Here is a 19,582-nt window from a genome sequence, read left to right on the forward strand (position 1 = left end):
CTATAATCCACATGTAATCAGAACTGGTCTATAATCCACAACACTAAAATATTTGGGGTATTACATAATCAAGAATTTAAAAGAGTTTTTTTTAAGATTTTATTTATTTATTTGACAGAGAGAGAGAGATCACAAGTAGGCAGAGCAGCTGTTTTTATTTTATTTTTAATTTTTTAAAAAGATTTTATTTTATTATTTATTTATTTATTATTTATTTGACACACAGAGAAAAATCTCAAGTAGGCAGAGAAGCAGGCAGAGAAAAAGGGAAGCAGGCACCCTGCTGAGCAGAGAAACTGATGCGGGGCTTGATCCCAGGACCCTGAGATCATGACTTGAGCCGAAGGCAGAGGCTTAACCCACTGAGCTACCCAGGCGTCCCAACAATTTAGAAGAATTTTTTAAAAATGAAATGAAATGCTATAAAATATTACAGACTGGTCAACAATCCATGATTTTTTATCCTAAAATTGCCCTTTTTTTTTTTTTAACAGGAAATACAAACTTTATCACTAGGGAAAAGCATCCCTGTCTTATCTCTCTTGCTTAGCATGTCCCTCCCTCAAAATAATCTGAATTTGACCTTTTCTCCATATATCCATCTCTAGCACAGGCCACCATCATCCCTCTTGAAATATCATAATCACCTTCTGAATTCAGTGTCTGCGGGTGTTTGCTATGGTCAAGTGCAGCCAGAAGGATCCTTCTAAAATGTAAGGCAGGTAATGTCCACTCTCTGCTAAGGACATTCCAAGGGCTTTCCACCTCACTTGGAATAAAAGCCACAGAGCTGTCCATGGTCCCCCATGACTCATATCATCCGGACCACAACTGTTTTGCTGACTGCACTATAACTCCACCCTTTGGTCGTTCAAACATGCAGAGCATGCTTCTGCCTCAGGGCCTTAGCACTAACTGAAATAAAAGCTGCCTGAGGCCAGGGCATTCTTTGGCCTACACAGAGAAGGCTCTATTCATCAACTGAATGAATGCTGTTGATAATTTAGAAATGAATGAAGAGTGTAAGAATGTAATTTAAACATTATATATAGCATCAGGGCAAGGAAAAGAGCGCTCCCCACTGAACTATGTGGATGCAGGAAATTCTCCTTATCAATAGCCTCTCAGGAAATTACAATTAAAATAAAACAAAATAAAATAAACTCCATGGTCAACTGAGTTTGGGAGATTCCTGTTACATGCAAATTGAACAAGTTCCCTTGCTGGAGTTTTTGTTAATAATTTTACTATGCTAACCCATGATCAAGCTCCAAGAGAAAGATATAGTAGGCAGCATTTCCTAAATATATCTGACCACATATACTTTTTGTACAGAGCATTTAGACTAACTAATGCAATCCTGAAAATGTACCAGGGCTGCTATATGGTTCTGATGTTTACTCCACAATTACCCTGCTGATAAATAAATATGAATAAATAAAGTGATCAGAGGTAGAGTCAGAGACTTGAGCAAATTTAAAGGCAGAAACAGGCTGAGAAGTGGCAGGAAGTAGCGGGATGAGTTTTCTTTCACCGCTGGCCTTCTTTGATCAGGGACCAGTGGACACGGAGGCATACAGTAAGAAGATTCCGTGAAATACTGAACTTTATAAATGCAGTAAAGGTTTTAATAGGGAGATTCAGAAATCAAAGCTCTACCTAGTTAGAGGTGGGATTTAGGAGTCATTTCACTATTAACCCAAATATCTCTAAAGCCTGAGTTTTAAAGCCCTGTATTCTAAGACATCCTCAAACATTCAAGAGATGAAATTTTTAATTTTAAGTAAAATAAGGTTTTGGTGAATTTGCCCAGCTGGTCTCCCTATGTCATAGTAAATGTACCCAAAGCTATATCTACGCTCAACACAGTGCCAGGCCGTGCAACCAGGAAGGGAAGCTTCAGGAAGTTTCCTTTCCTTTCTATTAAAGGGTGGGGTTGGGGGCGAAATCTATGAAATTCTATGCTGGGGATTCAAAGGGGAAATAGACTTTCTTTCAATCCTGCCTTCTTTCTGTTCCTTATAAATCTTCCTCACTGTTTTTTCTGAGTGTCAGTGGCATTAAAGAACTTGCTAAAGGCTTTAGATTTAAGATGGCTTGAAATCTTCCGGCTCAAATTTTGACAGGACGGGGGAAAATAACAAAACAAGTGCAGGGGTGGGGGTGTGGAGGGGTGTCTCTGAGCCTTATGTCCATAAACCCTCCTGACCCTGAATTTACAATCTATCTGATCTAGCCGCCAGAGGTCTCTACCATTGGTGCACAAAGGTCTCCCTGAGCGGGTTTTATTTGAGTTTCTCAGCTTGGAAAATAGATTCTGAGAAAAAGTGTCCAAAGTCCTGGGAACAAATGTTCTTTTAAAAAAAAAAATAAATAAATGGGAAACTACTGAAAGCTTACACAGAAAAAAAACGCTGGCATCACATCTAGGTGAACACTTGCGCCAACCAGGTCAGATCACAACGCAAAGCTAAATGGTATCTATTGTTTGGTTGGGGAGGAAAAAAATACGTGAAAATTACTACAGATTCGGCATAAAAAGTCCTCCTAGAGAATTTTTGTCCGTCCTTTGGCTAGTTTATCATCTAAAGTCCATGAGTGGCCTGGAGCCCTCACATCTGCATGTTTCAGGTATGGTGTGTGGCACTGAGCATTTGAAAATTGGCCAGTCTAAATTAAGATGTGCTGTTAGTGTGTAATACACACCAGACTGCAAAGATAGTACAAAAATAAAGGAGTGCAGGGACGCCTGGGTGGCTCAGTTGGTTGGACGACTGCCTTCGGCTCAGGGCGTGATCCTGGAGTCCCGGGATCGAGTCCCACATCAGGCTCCCAGCTCCATGGGGAGTCTGCTTCGCTCTCTGACCTTCTCCTCGCTCATGCTCTCTCTCACTGTCTCTCTCTCTCAAATAAATTAAAAAAAAAAAAAAAAAAGGAGTGCAAAAAAATTAAAAAAAAAAAAAGGAATGAAAATAGCTCAGGGATAATTGTTTATTTGATTATGTGTTGAAACAGTAATATTTTGGTATATTAGGGCAACAATAATAGACTGTTAAAATCAACTGAAACTTAACTGATTTTGTAACAATTATATACCACAAATTGTATAAAATAGAATGAATTATTCAACTCAAGTAAAATCACTTGTTTCTTTTTACCTCTTTCTTTTTTTAAAGATTTTAATTATTTATTATTTTTGCACACATGTGTGCATGAGAGAGAGCAAGAGAGAGAGAAAATGAGAGCACACACAGGTGCATGAGTGTGACAGGGGACAGGGGGAGAAGCCCACTCCCCACTGAGCAGAAAGCCCAACACGGGACTCGATCCCAGGATCCTGTGATCATGACCTGAGCCAAAGGCAGACACCCAACCAACTGAGACACCCACGCACCTTCTTTTTACCTCTTTTAATGTGGCTGCCAAAAATTAAAAAGTACAACGAATGGCTCGATTATATTTTCTCTCAGTGTTGTTCTACGTGATTAAAAATAGACAGAAGTGGTCGATCCAGATAAAATGTGTAGAGTTTCCTACCATATCTCTAGACAGCATTTCCAGTTCCCCTCACCTTTCCTCACTGTATGTTTTACTACTGGTTCAGCTACTCTGAACATACGAAGTCCTTTGATCGTTTTTCCCCCGCCCCTGTTATCCAATAAATAGCAGTTACAATTCCAGCAGAATTATTTCTACTGCATCAGTGATTCTAAAAACAACCTAAGGCAATGACAAGAAAAACTAGGAAATGACTTATCCAATTAAAAAGAAAGCGGATTAAGATCTGGTACACACTGAAGCCTAGATTCTGAAGTCCTGACCCTGAACCTCAGCCAAGCCACTTACCTTCCCAGAAGCTCAGCTGTCCCATCCTTAGGGTACCCCTCTCATAAGGCAGGTGAGAAAATTAAATGAGGTAACATCTAGAACATTCCTGACTCAGGCAATGCTTATTAAATGGTGTCTACAGCATCATCATCACAATCTCAACCACCAGCACCACCTTCAACACCGTTATCATCACCTCTCTGCCTTCTTTTTGGTTGTCTGAGGGTTCCCCTGGGATCATCAAGTTTTTAGACCGAAATAATCTCCAATTTAACTGGGTTTTCTTTTCACACCGTCATCTGCTTTTCTGTGATTCTCAGTATAATCCAATCCAGTATCAACACACCACATGTCAGCAATACACCATCAAAACAGCCCCGAGCCAAGTTCACATCTAAGGAAGACTTTGTGTGATGGGTGCTGTGGGACATTATGGCGGCCAGGGGCCAAGGCTGTTTCTGCCTTGCCAAATCAGTTCCCTGGCTTCGTACAATGAGGCATTACTTCACCACTAAGCTTACGCTAAGTATTAGGGCCACTTCAAATGTTCCCCTTAATTAACCCAGCACATACACATAAAAGATCAGCCAGATGGAAAACAAGTATTTCACTAGCAAAGGATGAAACATTCTGCTCTAAAATGGGATCTTTATTTCAGTAAAGTCATTGATTATATTTCAGACAATTCCGTCACTATTTAATGGAAGTCACTACAAAGAAAAACACAACCGGCCCCACCACAAAGCAGCAAACACCAGATAACCAGGGACAGCGTCCTTGACACTTCCTGTGTTCATTAGGAGAGAGGACAAGGGAAACAAGCAGTGCCTTTAGCATAACCACAAAGGACTCTCCAGGAACAAAGCAATTTTTCAGAGAAACTGCAATAATTCCAGGAATTTCAGTCAAGTACAAGGCAGGGTGAAAGAAACAGCATGAGTGGCAAAACTTATTTTTAATAGAAAACGTCTCAATCTTCCTTTTTTTATTTTTGTAGTTTTATTTATTTAAATGATCTCTACACCCAATGTGGGGTTCAAACTCACAACTCTGAGATTAAGAGTCAGATGTTCTGCTGACTGAACCAGCCAGGCGCCCCTCAATTTCCCTTAATGACAGCTCTCTCCAATGACAGACAAAGCAAGACACTATTGAGTTTATAACGACAACTGCTTTGTGAACAAGGCGACTTAGTTTTATAATTTTCAAGATAAGTGAAATCAAAATCATCACTGGTGTCTTCTGGAAACATTTATTTGAACGGGATACCATTCTTTTTTTTTTTTTTTTAAGATTTATTTATTTTAGAGAGACAGAGAAAGAGAGAGAGAGAATGAACAGGATGGGCAGAGGGAGAGGGAGAGAGAATGCTAAGCAGACTTTGTGCCAAGAATGGAGCCCCATGTGGGACTTGATCTCACAACCCCAAGATCATGACCAGAGCCAGAACCAAGAGTCAAAAGCTTAACTGACTGCACCACTCAGACATCCCTCCATTTCTTACAAGGGATATGGACAGAATAGAGGACAGCAGAAAGTTATAAATCTCATTTCCAAAAGAGTGATACTGCCAACTTAAACTGAGAGGGGAGTGGGACACTGGGCTTATACCAGTCTGGGAAAAAACGGAGTTAAATAAAGGTAAACAGATTTCCTTAGTGGAAAACAAGCCTTTAAAATTGGCCAATATATAAAATACACCTTCAGAAAGGTGTTTTGTATCGAAATTTATTTCCAGCAGAAAAGGATGACTCCATAAAGGAGTGCCAGACAACCTGAACATTCAGTCCGTGCCCCACAATACCAGGCTACGGAAGTCAGGGGTCGCTATGGGAGCTCAGCCTCTGGTAGACTGGCCCATATCTGAGTTGAGTCACAGCCCACCATGCTTGCACGAAGAGTGGAGAGCGACAAGGCAGATGCAAATCACTGGGAACATAATCTAGGGGCCCAGTAGAAATATAAGTGTCTAAGCGGAGCGTAATAAATAGAAACACTCAAAGAAAAAAGATCCATCTCACAAAACGAAAGGTGATAACATTAGCCTGACTCTAGGCAGGAAGATGGGAGCTAGGCGGACAGGAGGGAAGACAGGAGCCGGTCAAAGTAACAGGCCCAAAGATGTGGATACTGAAGACAACTACAGGCTTAAGCAGAATGTTAAAATGAGAAAGAATCACAGAGCAAGGTCAGCCTAAAACAAGTATATGCTTACCCTCCCCCGAACAAAAATTAACTCTAAGAAGGCCGTACACTACCACCGGATATTTCCTGCACCTGCTGGACCCACTGGGGAGACAAATAATCCAGTGTGTTTGTGTCACAGTTGCAACTAACCCATGTTCTTAGGAACCTAAACCAGGGGAGCCGTGCTGTTTTTATAACACAGATCCATAAATTCTTCATCAGTGATGATGAAATCTCAAAAGCTTCTAAGACCAAAGGTGATATGTTATTATTGTTATTTATGAATTGAGGGCAAAAACTAATTTGGTGGCAAAACCTGATGGGAAGCCATTTAGAATACCGAGATTCCCCACTTAGCATGAATATTCATCTCTGTGTTGCAGGATTACTGATGCGTCCAAGGAGTAGAGTGCCAGACCCCACTATGTGTCCTCAGGAATATGTACAGCATATGCACCGTAATACCTTTCCAGAAAAAATACTGAATTCTGAAACTTCTGGCCTCATGAGTTTCAGCTAAGGGACTGCAGTCTTGTACCATATGGTAATGTGTACATGGTGTATTATTAGGAAAAATGCCTTTGCTTCTTTTCACTTGCTAGGATGCTCTAAGCAGAGCTGAAATGAACCAGCTGTGAGTTTCACTGGAAAGGGCACACACAATCAGTTTGGATCATTTAAGCTTATTGAAGACTTCAACTCATAAAGTAGCAATACATCTGATCAACAACTCCTGCAATCTCTTATTGTAATAAACAGGATTTTAATTACCTCAGACAACAAGTATGTAATGAACCTCCACTTTAATGGAGCTATCAGAGGTTTCATCCAGAGATTTCTCTTTGCATTAACTCCAGCTTCAGTTAGTAGTGAAAACACCGCATGATTCAATCCTATTAGTGTTACACAAACCTTTGTTTAGGTTACCAATCACAGAACAGGGAGTGAGCAGGGGCAGAGAGAAAACTTAGAATACAGTAGAAGCTGCCATACACAACTGTGGTCATAGAGGTAATACAAAATCAAATGGCCATGGAAGAACGGGAACAGGGCCTACCACTGTTTTAATCACTGGCATGTTCTGATCCTTTTCACTTTATGGTTACTTAATCATATCTAAAAAACCCCTTTTGCCATGTAAAGCAATACATATATTCACAGGATTCAGGGATGAGTGAGTGGACATTTTGAAGGGCCACTATCCTGCCTATCAAAACCCCCAATGATCCTTTACTCCTTCAACTTACCAAGTATCTCCTGCCCCAGGGCCTTTGCATGTCCCTGTTCTATGAGCAGGCTCCAACTCATGTCTTCCATCTTAATAAATATCACTTAATAAATACAGCTTAATAAATGCCTGTCTATAAGTCTTCCACATCTCATGACAAAACACCCTTCTTCAGAGACCGTATCACAACCGATATAACACAACTGTATGTGACTGCTTGCCCAATTTCTGTTTCATTACCAGAGTGCAAATACCTTAAACGTACTGCCTTTCTGGTTCACTTTTATAACCCAGAGCCTACATGACAGTAGGTACCTCAAGAAACATTTGTTGCTTGGCTAGAACTAAAGCCGCAGATAGGAGGGGAGGGCATCTGAGGATCCAAATTGGGTCTACATGCCTAGGCACGACATTGTAATTCGATTCTGAGTGTTTCTTAACTTAAATTGAGCTGTAAAGAAAGCCACTTTTGAAGGGCTCTTATTTTTCTATTAGATGGGATATTTTTAAGTGTACAAACTCTAAGAACAAGTCCAGGATCCCAGCCAGGAAAATGTGGGGAGGTCGAATCTCTGGATGTGTATGAAGTTGTTATAGGCGACCTCAGAGGAATTCCCAGGAAGCAGCAAAACTGACCACGTTGGGCTTGTTGCCACTGACCACCAGGGAGCAGGACCAGATTCTTGCAGGGCTATGCTTACAATTCAGCTTGCAGAGCTGGAGCACTGAGGCGTACCATACCCAGGGTCATGACTTAACCTCAAGTGGAACCTCAAGGAACCAGGACTAGCAATGTTCTCACCCATCAGGCCAGGTACATTTCCTCTCTGAAATCCATAAGAAGATGGAACAACCTCTCAAGCAGGGAGATCCAAGGATTCAAACATACTCAAAGTGATGCCACACAGGTAAAGGAAGGCTCGATTTCAACAAAACATACATGTTCTCTGCTCCAAAGTCTCACAGCAGTGACATTTTGCATAGGATAATTCTTTGTCTGGGGGCTGCCTTATGAACTGGAGGTTTACCCACATCCCTGGAGGTTTAACTGCATCTCTACTCACTAGATTCTAGGAGCATATCACTGCCCCCTATGAGTGACAACCAAACATGGCCCCTGAAAATGCATCATGTCCCCATGGACGGAGCATGCGGTCTCTCGCTGAGAACCAGTGCTGTGCTTTGGCAATCTCAGTGCAATCTTCAACCATGACTCTTCTCTGACTCTGTACACAAGACAGAAAAGAAGTGTCCCCAATGCTGATAAAGGACCCCATGATACATAACAATTTTTTTTACTTTCATTCTTTAAAAAGGTTTATTTTATTTTTTAGAGAGAGAGAGAGAGACTGAGAGACAGTGAGTGTGAGCTGGGGGAAGGGTAGTGGGAGAAGGCAGATAAAGAATCTCAAGCAGACTCTGTGTTCAGCATGGAGCCTGACTCGGGGCTTGATCCCATGACCCTGAGATCATAACCTGGGCCCAAATCAAGAGTCAGAGGTTCAATTGCCTGAACCACCCAGGCACCCCTTCTTACATTCATTTTAATTTCTTAGAAAGCAGCATAGTTATATAGAATGAAATAAACCAAGTCTGAGATGTTCAAACTCTAAGACCACCAGGGAGAGTTCCTATTGATAAAGAGCTCCAATAAAGCAAGTGAACACAAAATATTACAGACATGTTTTGGGCAAAAGTGAGCAACTTTTCCTTGCAGATTTTAAAGTTAAATTTGATCCCGTTACCTTTGGTCTCTGAAATTCCAAGTTCCTCAAATATACCCAGTAAGTAATTTAACAGGTTTATCACATTAAAAAAAAAAAAAAAGCTACAAACCAGATGGGCCTCGATGAGGAATCCAATTAATACAAGCAGCCTTACCATCTGACATTACTTAAAAGAAATAAATTCAAACAACTTGGCAGAACAATAAGTCTGTGCATTATAGCTGCCATTTCGAAATAGCTTCTGAATTTCAGGGCACTCTTTGAGTAAAAGAAAACTGAAATATTCACTTAAGGTAGTAACCTTTTAAAAGAATATGCATCTAGTCTATGCATTTTTCTAAATATGAATGGAATAAGAGGAGGAGACAGGCCCTTCACCACATTAAGGGATATAATTAAGAATGATGCAGAAGTTCCCAGGTCCCATCTCTAGAGCTCTTCGTATTTACCAAGGCAACTGCCAAAACAAGTTTTCAATCTTTCAAAGCACAGGTCTTTTGTTTGGACAACACTAGATGAAAAAATAGCAGCCTGATTCTGAGATAAAGAGGCTTTTGAGAAAAACTAGCTGGACGCCCACTGTCCCTTCAACTCGCACTGCCAATGGGAACTGGTCAGAAAGAACTGAGGGAAACCCGAAACTGTTAAAAAGATGATATAATTTTGCTTCTAGGAATCAAGTTTTCCAAGTACCAATAAAGCTAAGATTTCTAAGAAGTGATTCATTTAATACAAAAGGAGAAGGAGAGCCCGTTAGCAAAAACCCTTCTCAGGAGACCTTTAACTAGTGTAACGAGTACAAGAAGTCCCACAGACAGAAGAATCTTTTTTTTTTTTTTAAAGATTTTATTTATTTATTTGACAGTGAGAGATCACAAGCAGGCAGAGAGGCAGGCAGAGAGAGAGAGAGGAGGAAGCAGGCTCCCTGCTGAGCAGAGAGCCCGATGCGGGACTCGATCCCAGGACCCTGAGATCATGACCCAAGCCGAAGGCAGAAGCTTAACCCACTGAGCCACCCAGGCGCCCCGACAGAAGAATCTTAATACTGGGAAATTGTCAGTTGAAGGAGAAAAAAATCTGAAGCATTTTCTCAGAATAGTTATCTCTGCTTTCTCCATCAATCACAGATAAGAAACAAATTTATACGTGAGTAAAGGCATCTCTAGACAAAGAAATACTACTGATTTTCTCATCTTGTGAGGATTCTTCACTTAGGCTTCAAGGATGCCTAAAGGGTCCAAAATAGGCTTGAGGAACTAGGGTGAATGACGAAGCCCTATAAACCACGTGCAAATCTGTGTGTACATCCGTGTATTTTCCCTATATGGAGGGGATCTTAAGTATTCCTCAGATAATCAAAGTAGGTCATGACTTACTAGAAGTTATAACACACTAAGAGTTGCTGTTCCATATTTGAGTCCAATCATAGACTTGAAGGTACATCCATTTAGTTCTTCCTCAAATGTGTAAAGCTCACCACATAAGAGAAGCAAACCTAACAAATTCATGTGCACCAACAAAAGAATATCCCCATCCTGATGATGGTAAAAGGTAAAAACAAGATTAGCAATGGAAAAGGTGCACCGCCCCAACCAACACTAATGAAGGAATCTGGAGTCTTGCTCTCTCCCTCCCGACCTCACCAAAAAGATACAAACCGTCTCTTGTACCCACACCTTTCTTCTGTCTAGCAGCAAGGATATATGAGAAAACTGACACAGGAAAGGCAAAATGTCACCATTGATCCCAGCAATGTTAACTGAGAGTCATACCACCAATGGCCATAGCCTCTTTCTCGACAGCTGGAGGGAGCAAACAAACCTTACAACAGCTTCCCCACTGAGAGAAGGTTCTGAGATGCCTCTTCATTTATCAACTAACTTTTCTCTTTTCTAAAGGGCGAAAACAGTAACCTGAGTTTCATTCAGAATTTCACGTTTAGAAAGTGGGACTTCAGAAAAAACAGAGTAAAGAAATTGTGCCAGATGAAACAAACGGTTGAAAATCCTTGGCCAGGGGTGAGTCTACTCAAAACCACAAGGCTGCTGACTTCCCCACACTTCTCCAGTCAAACAAAGGTGAGAAGCTTGAGGAGGAATGTACACCTGTCACGCTGTATATAAACAGTTTCCAGAGACAAAGGTATGGACACTATGAGTTTCATTCGCAAAGTCACTGGGGGTAAAGACAAAGCATCTGACTAATATGAGGACCCAAAGTAAGGCTACACTTGACATCTCGATGCCTTCTCACCTCGACAGGAAAGCGCCTCCCGTTGATGCTGTGTTCTGAGCCCGCAGAGCCATTGCTGTGTCCCCAGTGAAATTCCACCTTCTCGGCTTTGAATCTGCCAGGCAGGCCAGCACCACTTACAAAATAGTCGTCCTTCAGAAGGATGGCAACTGCAAAAATATGGAAGGGAAGGGGAACAAAGTGAATCTCAAAAAAAAAAAAAAAAAAAAAACTTGAATGACTTCCTCCACTGCTTCCAGTAAAGTTCAGATTATATGATGTGAATTATTTCCTCACGTTCCTGTTGGAAAAACAAGTCAAAAACACTAGTTTGAATAAATTAGCACAATCTAGCTGTAGAATGTTCTCAAGCTCTGGTTCACTCTAAATCATGAAAACTCCCAGGGAATGATCTCAGAATTTCTTATCCATTTCACAGATGGGGGGGAAAAAGGAAGAAGAAGAAGAAGGAAAAAAAAAAAAATGGAGATAGTCACAGAGTAAGATACTCTGAATCAGGGTCTCCTTAGTCCGCTCAATGACCAAAACTCTCTGGGGAGGGAGAATTTTTCTTTTTGTAAGCACTGACTCCTGGGGCTACCCCTGGGTTCTCTGGAATGAGGTGGGAAAAACATATGATAAGCCAGATGTGAGAGGCAGGTTTCTTTGATTAGAAAGCTTAGACAAAGATATCAGGAAATAAAATTTGCAGGTTCTTTCCATTTTAAGGCAGTATCAGTGGACATATGGCAAAGGTAGGGGTTACATTCACGGTATTTGAAAACAGTGGTACTGAATACCCTGAAATTTTGAAATATTGAATACCATGAAAGCATGGTATTGAAAACAGTGCCCAGGAAAATGCTGGCAAAATTTTATATATTAAATCATTCAAATAACTGCAGATAACTAGATTTAATGTAATGCTTTTTAAAAAAAATTATTTCACATGTAGGAAAATTTTACTTAACCCATGCAAAAGAACACCTGAGAATTCCAAAACATAGGGAACCTTCGTCAATTTAAACCCTAACTTTCAAAAGGATCCTCCTCCTGAAACACAGGAAAGAGAAATTGAGAATAAATATCTTGGATTTATACTGGCATAAAAATTGTTTTCCCAAAAGGAATGTAGTATCCAGATGCATTAACAAACAGATTTTCTTTTATAAGTGATACACTCCCTTTGTTTGTTTGTTTTCTAAAGTGAATTCATGCATTCATTCAACAAACACTCACTGGCTGCTAAATATGGGTAAGATGTCAACCACTATACTTCATGGTTTGTGATCAACAGCCAAATTTGTAAACCACAGAAAAGATTTTGTATCATCACTGTCTCTTCTTCCTAAAGAGATCCCAGTTCGAGCTTTAGTGAGAAATCCTGCATGAAAATTAGGTCTCCGTAAAAGATTGGGACGAGGCTAATGACCCATCTCTAAAACAGTGCAATTAGTTTCAGTACTCCTCTATATAAAGGAAGCATTAAAAGCAAGTAAAGGAACCCTGCTCGTATAAATCCCTTTTTATTGCATTCAAAAGACAGTTTTTCTCCAATTTCTGAAAAAATATACAGTGAATGTTCAATTAGTGGGACAGCAAATTAAGAGATGAAATGAAGTCAAAGCAAGTGTTTCTTGCGCAGATTAAACACGCGATGGCTGTTTTACCTGTGCTGTGTGCTAGGCACATTTAACAGGGGTTGGCAAATGTTCTCAAGGGCAAGATCGTCTCTGTGGGCCCTGAGATCCCAGTTGCAACAACCCAACCTAGTCCTTGTAGCACAGAGGCAGCCAAGCACAACATGTAAATGACTGTTCCAATTGAACTTTATCCAAACTAAAATATGGATATAGTTTTCATGTGTCATGGAACCTTATTCTCCCTTTGATTTTTTTTTCCCACCATTAAGAATGCAGAAACAAGCAGGGGTTGTCATTTGGAGATCCCTAAAACACAGTATGCTATTTAATAAGATAAAACACAGTAAACCAATCACATGCCGTTAGTTCTAAAGCCAAAATACCTATGAATTAGGTCAGTAGTGTCTTAGATACTTTTGATTACTCTCATCCTGTGATAAATTCTATACGTAACATTTTGCATTCAAAGGATGAAGGCAAAGCATTTTGAGTGCATCTGTTACAATATACCCAGGGACTCAGCAGCATCTTATAAATATTTGATTTTACCTAAATCATTTATGTCTCTGTCAGGGGTCATTTTACTTGTTTTATATGAATAATTAAAAGCATAATTAGGGAACTGTACAATCTGAAACATTAATCTCATTTTTCATTTTACTGTTTTCCTCACTAGAGCACACAGCACGCTCCATGTTCCTACTCCCCCTCCTCAATGCAACTTTTATTTTTGTTTACCTATAAAACTGCGAAGGGAGAACTTTCTCTGCTATCACGTAACCATTTTCTGATGACCACTGAGGACACAGAGCTGTTTGAAAACAAAATCAAGATACTTCCTACAGAACACAGAATATATTAAGAGCTCAGAAGATGGACAGACCTGGGTCAGAATCCAGTTCTGCTTACTTTAGAGCAGATGACCTTGGGCCAAGTTACCTGGCTTCTTTGTGCCTCAGTCTCCACCACTGTTCCCATGGCACTAAAAGGGTCAACGGGGCAAGGCTGTTTTGATGCCTGAAGGAAATCACACAGGGAAAGGCCTTAACCAACCAGCCAGAAAGCCAACAAGTACACATTCAGTGGAGATTCCTGTCAGACTCCTCTGTGGAGGTATGGACAGAGCTCACGTGCAACAAAGAGGGGGGCCCACAAAGGTGTGACTCTCCTTTTTCAGATAGAGTTACATTAAAAGAAAAAAAAAGGTTTTATTTATTTATATGAGAGAGAGAGAGAGAGAGAGCATGCACAAGCAGGGGGAGGGGTTGGGGGAGGACAGAGAGAGGAGCAGATTCCTGCCAAGTAGGAAACCTGACAGACTTGAGGCTCTATCCCAGGACCCTGAGATCATGACCCGAGCTGAAGGCAGACGCTTAACTGACTGAGCCACCCAGGTACCCCTCAAGTTCCATTTTAAAGCAATACTGACTTCCTCACAAAATAAAGTGTCCTAGGACAGGAACCACAGCAAGACTTGACAGAGATTTTAAGTGCTGAATAGATGCTCTGAATTCATTACAACACAGAGTAAAAAAACGTATTTTTTCTTCTTGATTGTTTCTATGCTTTGTTCACATCAAAGGGAAAAAAATATCAATGTGGTGCTGATCTGCTCTCCACACTTCCCTGATACTCAACTCATTTCCCCCTTGGACCCAAAAGTAAGTATTATGCTCAATTTAGTAACTTTGGTAATTTGATTTATATCACAGGTCACAGGGATATATGCCTGTATTAGTCTCTCCAAGTCAAATAGAACAGGTCTTCCCATTAAGGTGTTGGTACCAAGTTTTCCTTTATAATCAATTTCTGCAATTAAAATAAAGAGAGCCAGTTGAAAGACAAACAGTAAGTAGATACTATTGTGATAATAATAAAGGGGCACTGGGTGGCTCAGTCAGTTGAGTGTCTGACTTCTGATCTCAGCTTACATCTTAGTCTCAGGGTTGTGAGTTCAAGCCCTGAGTTGGGCTCCATGCTGGGAGTAATGAATTTTAATTTCAACTTTAAAACAACAGAAGTAAGTTGAATCGGATTAGGTGACACGATGGTGTAACAGCTAACGGATAGAGACTGATAGGAAAGGAGGGGTAAACAGGAAAGGTACATGGGAGTGTAGAACAGGCCCTCTGGTTGTTGAACCACTACTGTGGACTGGGATGGAATCACAGCAGAACGACTAAGGGAGCAGAAGGAGCGGAGGCTTCAAATCTAGAGTTTCTGAACCTAGAGTTCATAGTCCACAGCAGGAGCCACCCACGGGCTTTGGGTCTACACCCTTCTGAGACAGGAAGTAAAATGCAGAGCACAAGCATAGAGACAAAGCCAGACTCTGGAGCCAGTTGAGTCTGAATTTGACTACTACCACCTGTCACATTCCACTTGTAGGAAAGGCATTACATTTCTTGGTGCTCTAGTTCCCATTCTTTAAAACTGGAATGCTACAACAGTAGCTTCACGGGTCTGCTGGGAGATCACAGGACTGACAAACGAGGATGCTTACAACAGTCATTGCTGTATGACATTACAGCATAAAGATGACATTGTATAATTGCATAAGCGTTGTTTATAAAGGTTATTATCCTAGGGAGACAAGCCATAGCTTTTACAGACTTCCCCTGTGTCTGAGGCTCCCCCAAATGTAATAATACCCCAGGCTGTGCGCAGGGGGAAGGAAAAGGTGGGAGTCACACGACAGATAAGGAAATGGTTTTCTCCTGAGCTCGAAGGGATAACTGAGTACCTGGCATTCATGGCAATGTTTGCAGGACATCCACCCACTGTTTATAAATTAGATTCAACATGTCTATATGATGCTGGGCTAAAGCAAATGTTCATACCAAAATCTGAGTAAACAGCAGTAGGTGCCAAAAGTTAAATAAAAATGGATGGCAGGGAAACTAGCTGCTTGCTATTTACTTCCACTATTCCCAACCAATTTTTAAAACCACAAAATGAGAAAAGACCACTATGATTGGATCTTGATGGTGGGACCCTTTCCCCCCACCCCCAGACCACCCAAAATGCAGGTGTCCACGAGGGGATGCTTAGGGCCCTTGGTAAAAGGGTAACGTTCTGGTCTAGCAGTCAAGAAACATGAGCTTATCTAACATTGGCATTTATTTCTTCAAATATTTACCAACTTATGACCAGAGAAGAAAAGGTTAGTGAATCAGGCATAGATCTTGGCTATGCTGGGGGAAAGACAGGTCCTGGCAACTAAACAACAGCAGAAGCAGCTCAGCAAGTGGGACAAGTGGTAAGAGGTGAGTCCAAGCCCAGACAGGAGAAGGGAAGTGGGTATCTTCAAGGACTGATGAAATTACATGAGTTGATAGTTAAAGGAGCAACCTTGGGAAGTACTGACAAGAGGGGAGCTTGCCCAGAAAAAAAGAAGCTGATGCAAAGGCCCTGCTGTAGTGAGAGTAAGTAAGACAAAGCCAGGTGGTTGGTGCCCAGACAGCAGGGTGTGACACAGAAGCTGGGGAATGAGGCAGGGACAGCGATCAATCTATCTTCATCCCCAAGAGAAACCGAAAGTCCTTGATATGGCTGAAAAGAAAGAACAAGAATGAAAGAGGGTGAGACAGAAAGACAGATATGATCAGATTTGGGAAATAAAATTATTCTGGCTACTAAATGAAGAAGGCATGGGAAGAAAGCAACACTAGTTGGTAGGAGCAAAAGGTGAGAATTTACTGTAGTCATCTGCTAAGGAGAGACTGGACATGTTAAGTTGGAGCAGCCTCAGACATCCAGGAGCTGTCAAGTCATGGGATTATCCCAAGTTTCAGTGAACTCACTGCTAAACTGAGCAAGATGAATAAAGTGGGTAAGTTGACCCTTGAATCATACAATGTATGACAGATATCAATCTAGCCGAGATAACTGTGCTCTAAAAAACAAAGACAGGCCTCAGACATGACCCCCAAAATTCAAAATTTACTTAAGTCTCCCTGTGTAAAACAGCACTGGTTTTCCCATTATCACTGGTTATGTAATTGGAATGTAATCCGTTTCCATCTACCCCAAAACTTCTTTCTACCACCATGGCACAAGGGCTGGGGCTGTGGGAGTCAGAGAAAAGAAATGGAGCTGAGCAGACATGAAACAGAGCTTGTAGCGTATCTAGCTAAAGACAGACCCAGTGAAACAGCTCTGACCTGAATTCCAGAGTTCAGACAAGACAAATGGAAAGAACCCAAGAATTTAGACCTCTGAAACAGGAAAAGTTTTATTTTTTTAAGTTTTTATCTTAATTTCAGTTAGTTAAGATACAGCAGTTTATTAATTTCATGTGATTCAACAATTCTATACAGGACTCACTGTTCAACATAAGTGTGTTCTTAAAGCCTATCACCTGTTTCACTCGCCCTCCCTCTGTAACCAACAGTTTGTTCTCCATAGTTGAGAGTCTGTTTCTTGATTTGTCTCTTTCTTGTTTATTTCTTTTGTTTCTTAAATTCTAAAAATGAGTGACCACATGGTATCTGTCTTTCTCTGACTTATCTTATTTAGCATTATACTCTCTAACTCCATCCAGATGGTTAAAATGATAAGATTTCGTTCTTTTTTACGGCTAAATAATATTCCATTGTATATCTATATAGCATCTCCTCTTTAACCGCTCATCTATCGATGGACACTTGGGCTGCTTCCATACTTTCTCTATTATAGTCTATCTTCTTTAATTAATTTAACAATGATTTCCTGAATCCATCGATGTCAGGCACTGTGGCAAATGCAGACAAGTAGGAAAGAATGTAGGCAAGGGAAAAAACACAGAGTAGACAAATATAAAATGGGAAAATGGAAGTAAATGAATGCATGATGACAAATGCCTTGACTATCTGTCCTTGGTGTGGGAGGAAAGAAAAAGTAGTGAACACCAAACACCAAAAGCTCTCCAAATAGTTAAAATTCACAGGAGCCCATGGGTTATTAACATACATCAGAAGCACCGTCTAAGTCTTAAATTCTGATCATTTAGCTAGAAGCTAATGCTAGGAATAGCAAGATTATCTTGAAATGTTCTTGATGAATGCATTATCTTTTCATTTTACAAAAATGAAAGAAAGGGAAATAACTTTAGATGAAATCAAATGAGAAGTGGCACAGTAGACAGTTATGGCTTCTCAGGAAGAAAAAGAGAGATGCTATCAGTCTTGTAAAGATATTTTAGACAACTTTCGAGAAGTGGGCTACGTACAACTAACTTGCTCTATTGATTATCCTGGATTGGATATATAGCCCTCTCAGGGGGTTAAGACAGATATGAACATTAAAACTGTTTTATGGGAAAGTTACTGTCTGTATGTAATAGGCTGCTTTAAATATTAACTTTCTATATTCATATTTTAATATCCCAAAGACAGTCTATTTTACAGATAAGTGACCTGTAAATTTCCATCACAAAAAATAAATACTCTCTACTGAACTTATTTTCAGGAAGAACAAAATTCACAAAAGGACTTTTGGAGAAAAAAAAAAACACATGTTGGTTAAAAATTAATGGAGAATGAAAAAGAAGTTTTTTCTTCATCTAGGTATCCAAGATAAATATAAAATGAAGAACCAGAACAAAGAAAGACCATGTGGCTTCTGTGGGGCTTTTTAAATTAACCTTTTAATTTTTCTGGTAATTATAGATTCACTTGCAGTTGTAAGAGATAATGCAGTGGTCTTATGTCCCCTTTGTCCAGTTCCTCAAAAGGGTAACATCTTGCAAAACCTTAGTTCAATGATATTGCGTTTTGTAAAAATGTTTTTGGAATGCCAACAGTTTACTCAGAAGCAAATGTTACACTTTAATAACAAAAAACAACCACACTGAAGCATTGTGTTTTTCCTCTATTATGTTAGCAAATACACAGAAGAGCAATTTAAAAAATGAATTTACTTCAAAGGCCAGGTTCTTACACCCACAAACACACACCTGTAATACTTGCCAAGGTTTTTCAAAAAGCACTTACATCCGGAGCTCACTTTTGGGGAAGGCTACAACAGTGGTCAGGACCTGGATTTTTTTTTTTTTTTTTTAAGATTTTAATTATGTATTTGACAGACAGAGATCACAAGTAGGCAGAGAGAGAGGGAGGAGGAAGCAGGCACCCCACCAAGCAGAGAGCCCGATGCAGGGCTCGATCCCAGGACCCTGAAATCATGACCTGAGCGGAAGGCAGAGGCTTTAACCCCCTGAGCCACCCAGGCACTGCAGGACCTGGATATTTTTAAAAAGCTCTTTAGGGAGTTTGGATGTTTCCTTCTGCTTGACGCTCTAACTTTAGGTCAACTGGGGAATGTTGAGTTTTCTGGGCCAGGCTTCTGAGGTATAGAAAGATTTCCTTGCAGATTTCCTAGAAATAGTGAAGAACTTGTCCTCTGAGTCTGTCATGGGTCTTTCTCCCCAATGAAGAATTTCATTCTTTCTCTGCTTCTTCTTTGATTCTTGACTTCTTTCCTGGGCCTTTACCTGGGGTCTTGGGCTCTGCAGCATTTGGGGTCCCCAAACCTGGGAAGGCCTTTCTTTTCCCATGAGCTATATTAGGACAGGGCTGAATTTTGGACACTTCCCTGTGGCACGTTTTTGCATGCCACTGGTATCAGCAGAGGGAATTCATCTTTGGACTTTTCTAGCACTTGGTGCATTTCCTCTACTGGTTACTTTCTCCTCACACTCTGAGGTCTCTTCCTTCCTAGTTCCAGATTCCTTTTCTGGAACACCACCAGCTGTAGGT

At 40.6% G+C, this 19,582-nt stretch overlaps 1 protein-coding gene across 3 annotated transcripts in view; it reads right to left on the minus strand.

Annotated features, from left to right (window-relative positions):
• PTPRG (protein tyrosine phosphatase receptor type G) overlaps positions 1-19,582 on the minus strand; it is a 709,729-nt gene that overhangs the window by 268,972 nt on the left and 421,175 nt on the right. For all 3 annotated transcript variants that reach the window (XM_044253275.1, XM_044253276.1, XM_044253274.1), the window contains exon 4: positions 11,224-11,372. In XM_044253275.1, coding sequence (XP_044109210.1) covers positions 11,224-11,372 — 149 coding nt within the window. The remainder of the gene's footprint in view (positions 1-11,223; positions 11,373-19,582) is intronic.

Source organism: Neovison vison, chromosome 6, assembly GCF_020171115.1.
Source record: "Neovison vison isolate M4711 chromosome 6, ASM_NN_V1, whole genome shotgun sequence".
Taxonomy (NCBI): Eukaryota; Metazoa; Chordata; class Mammalia; order Carnivora; family Mustelidae; genus Neogale; species Neogale vison.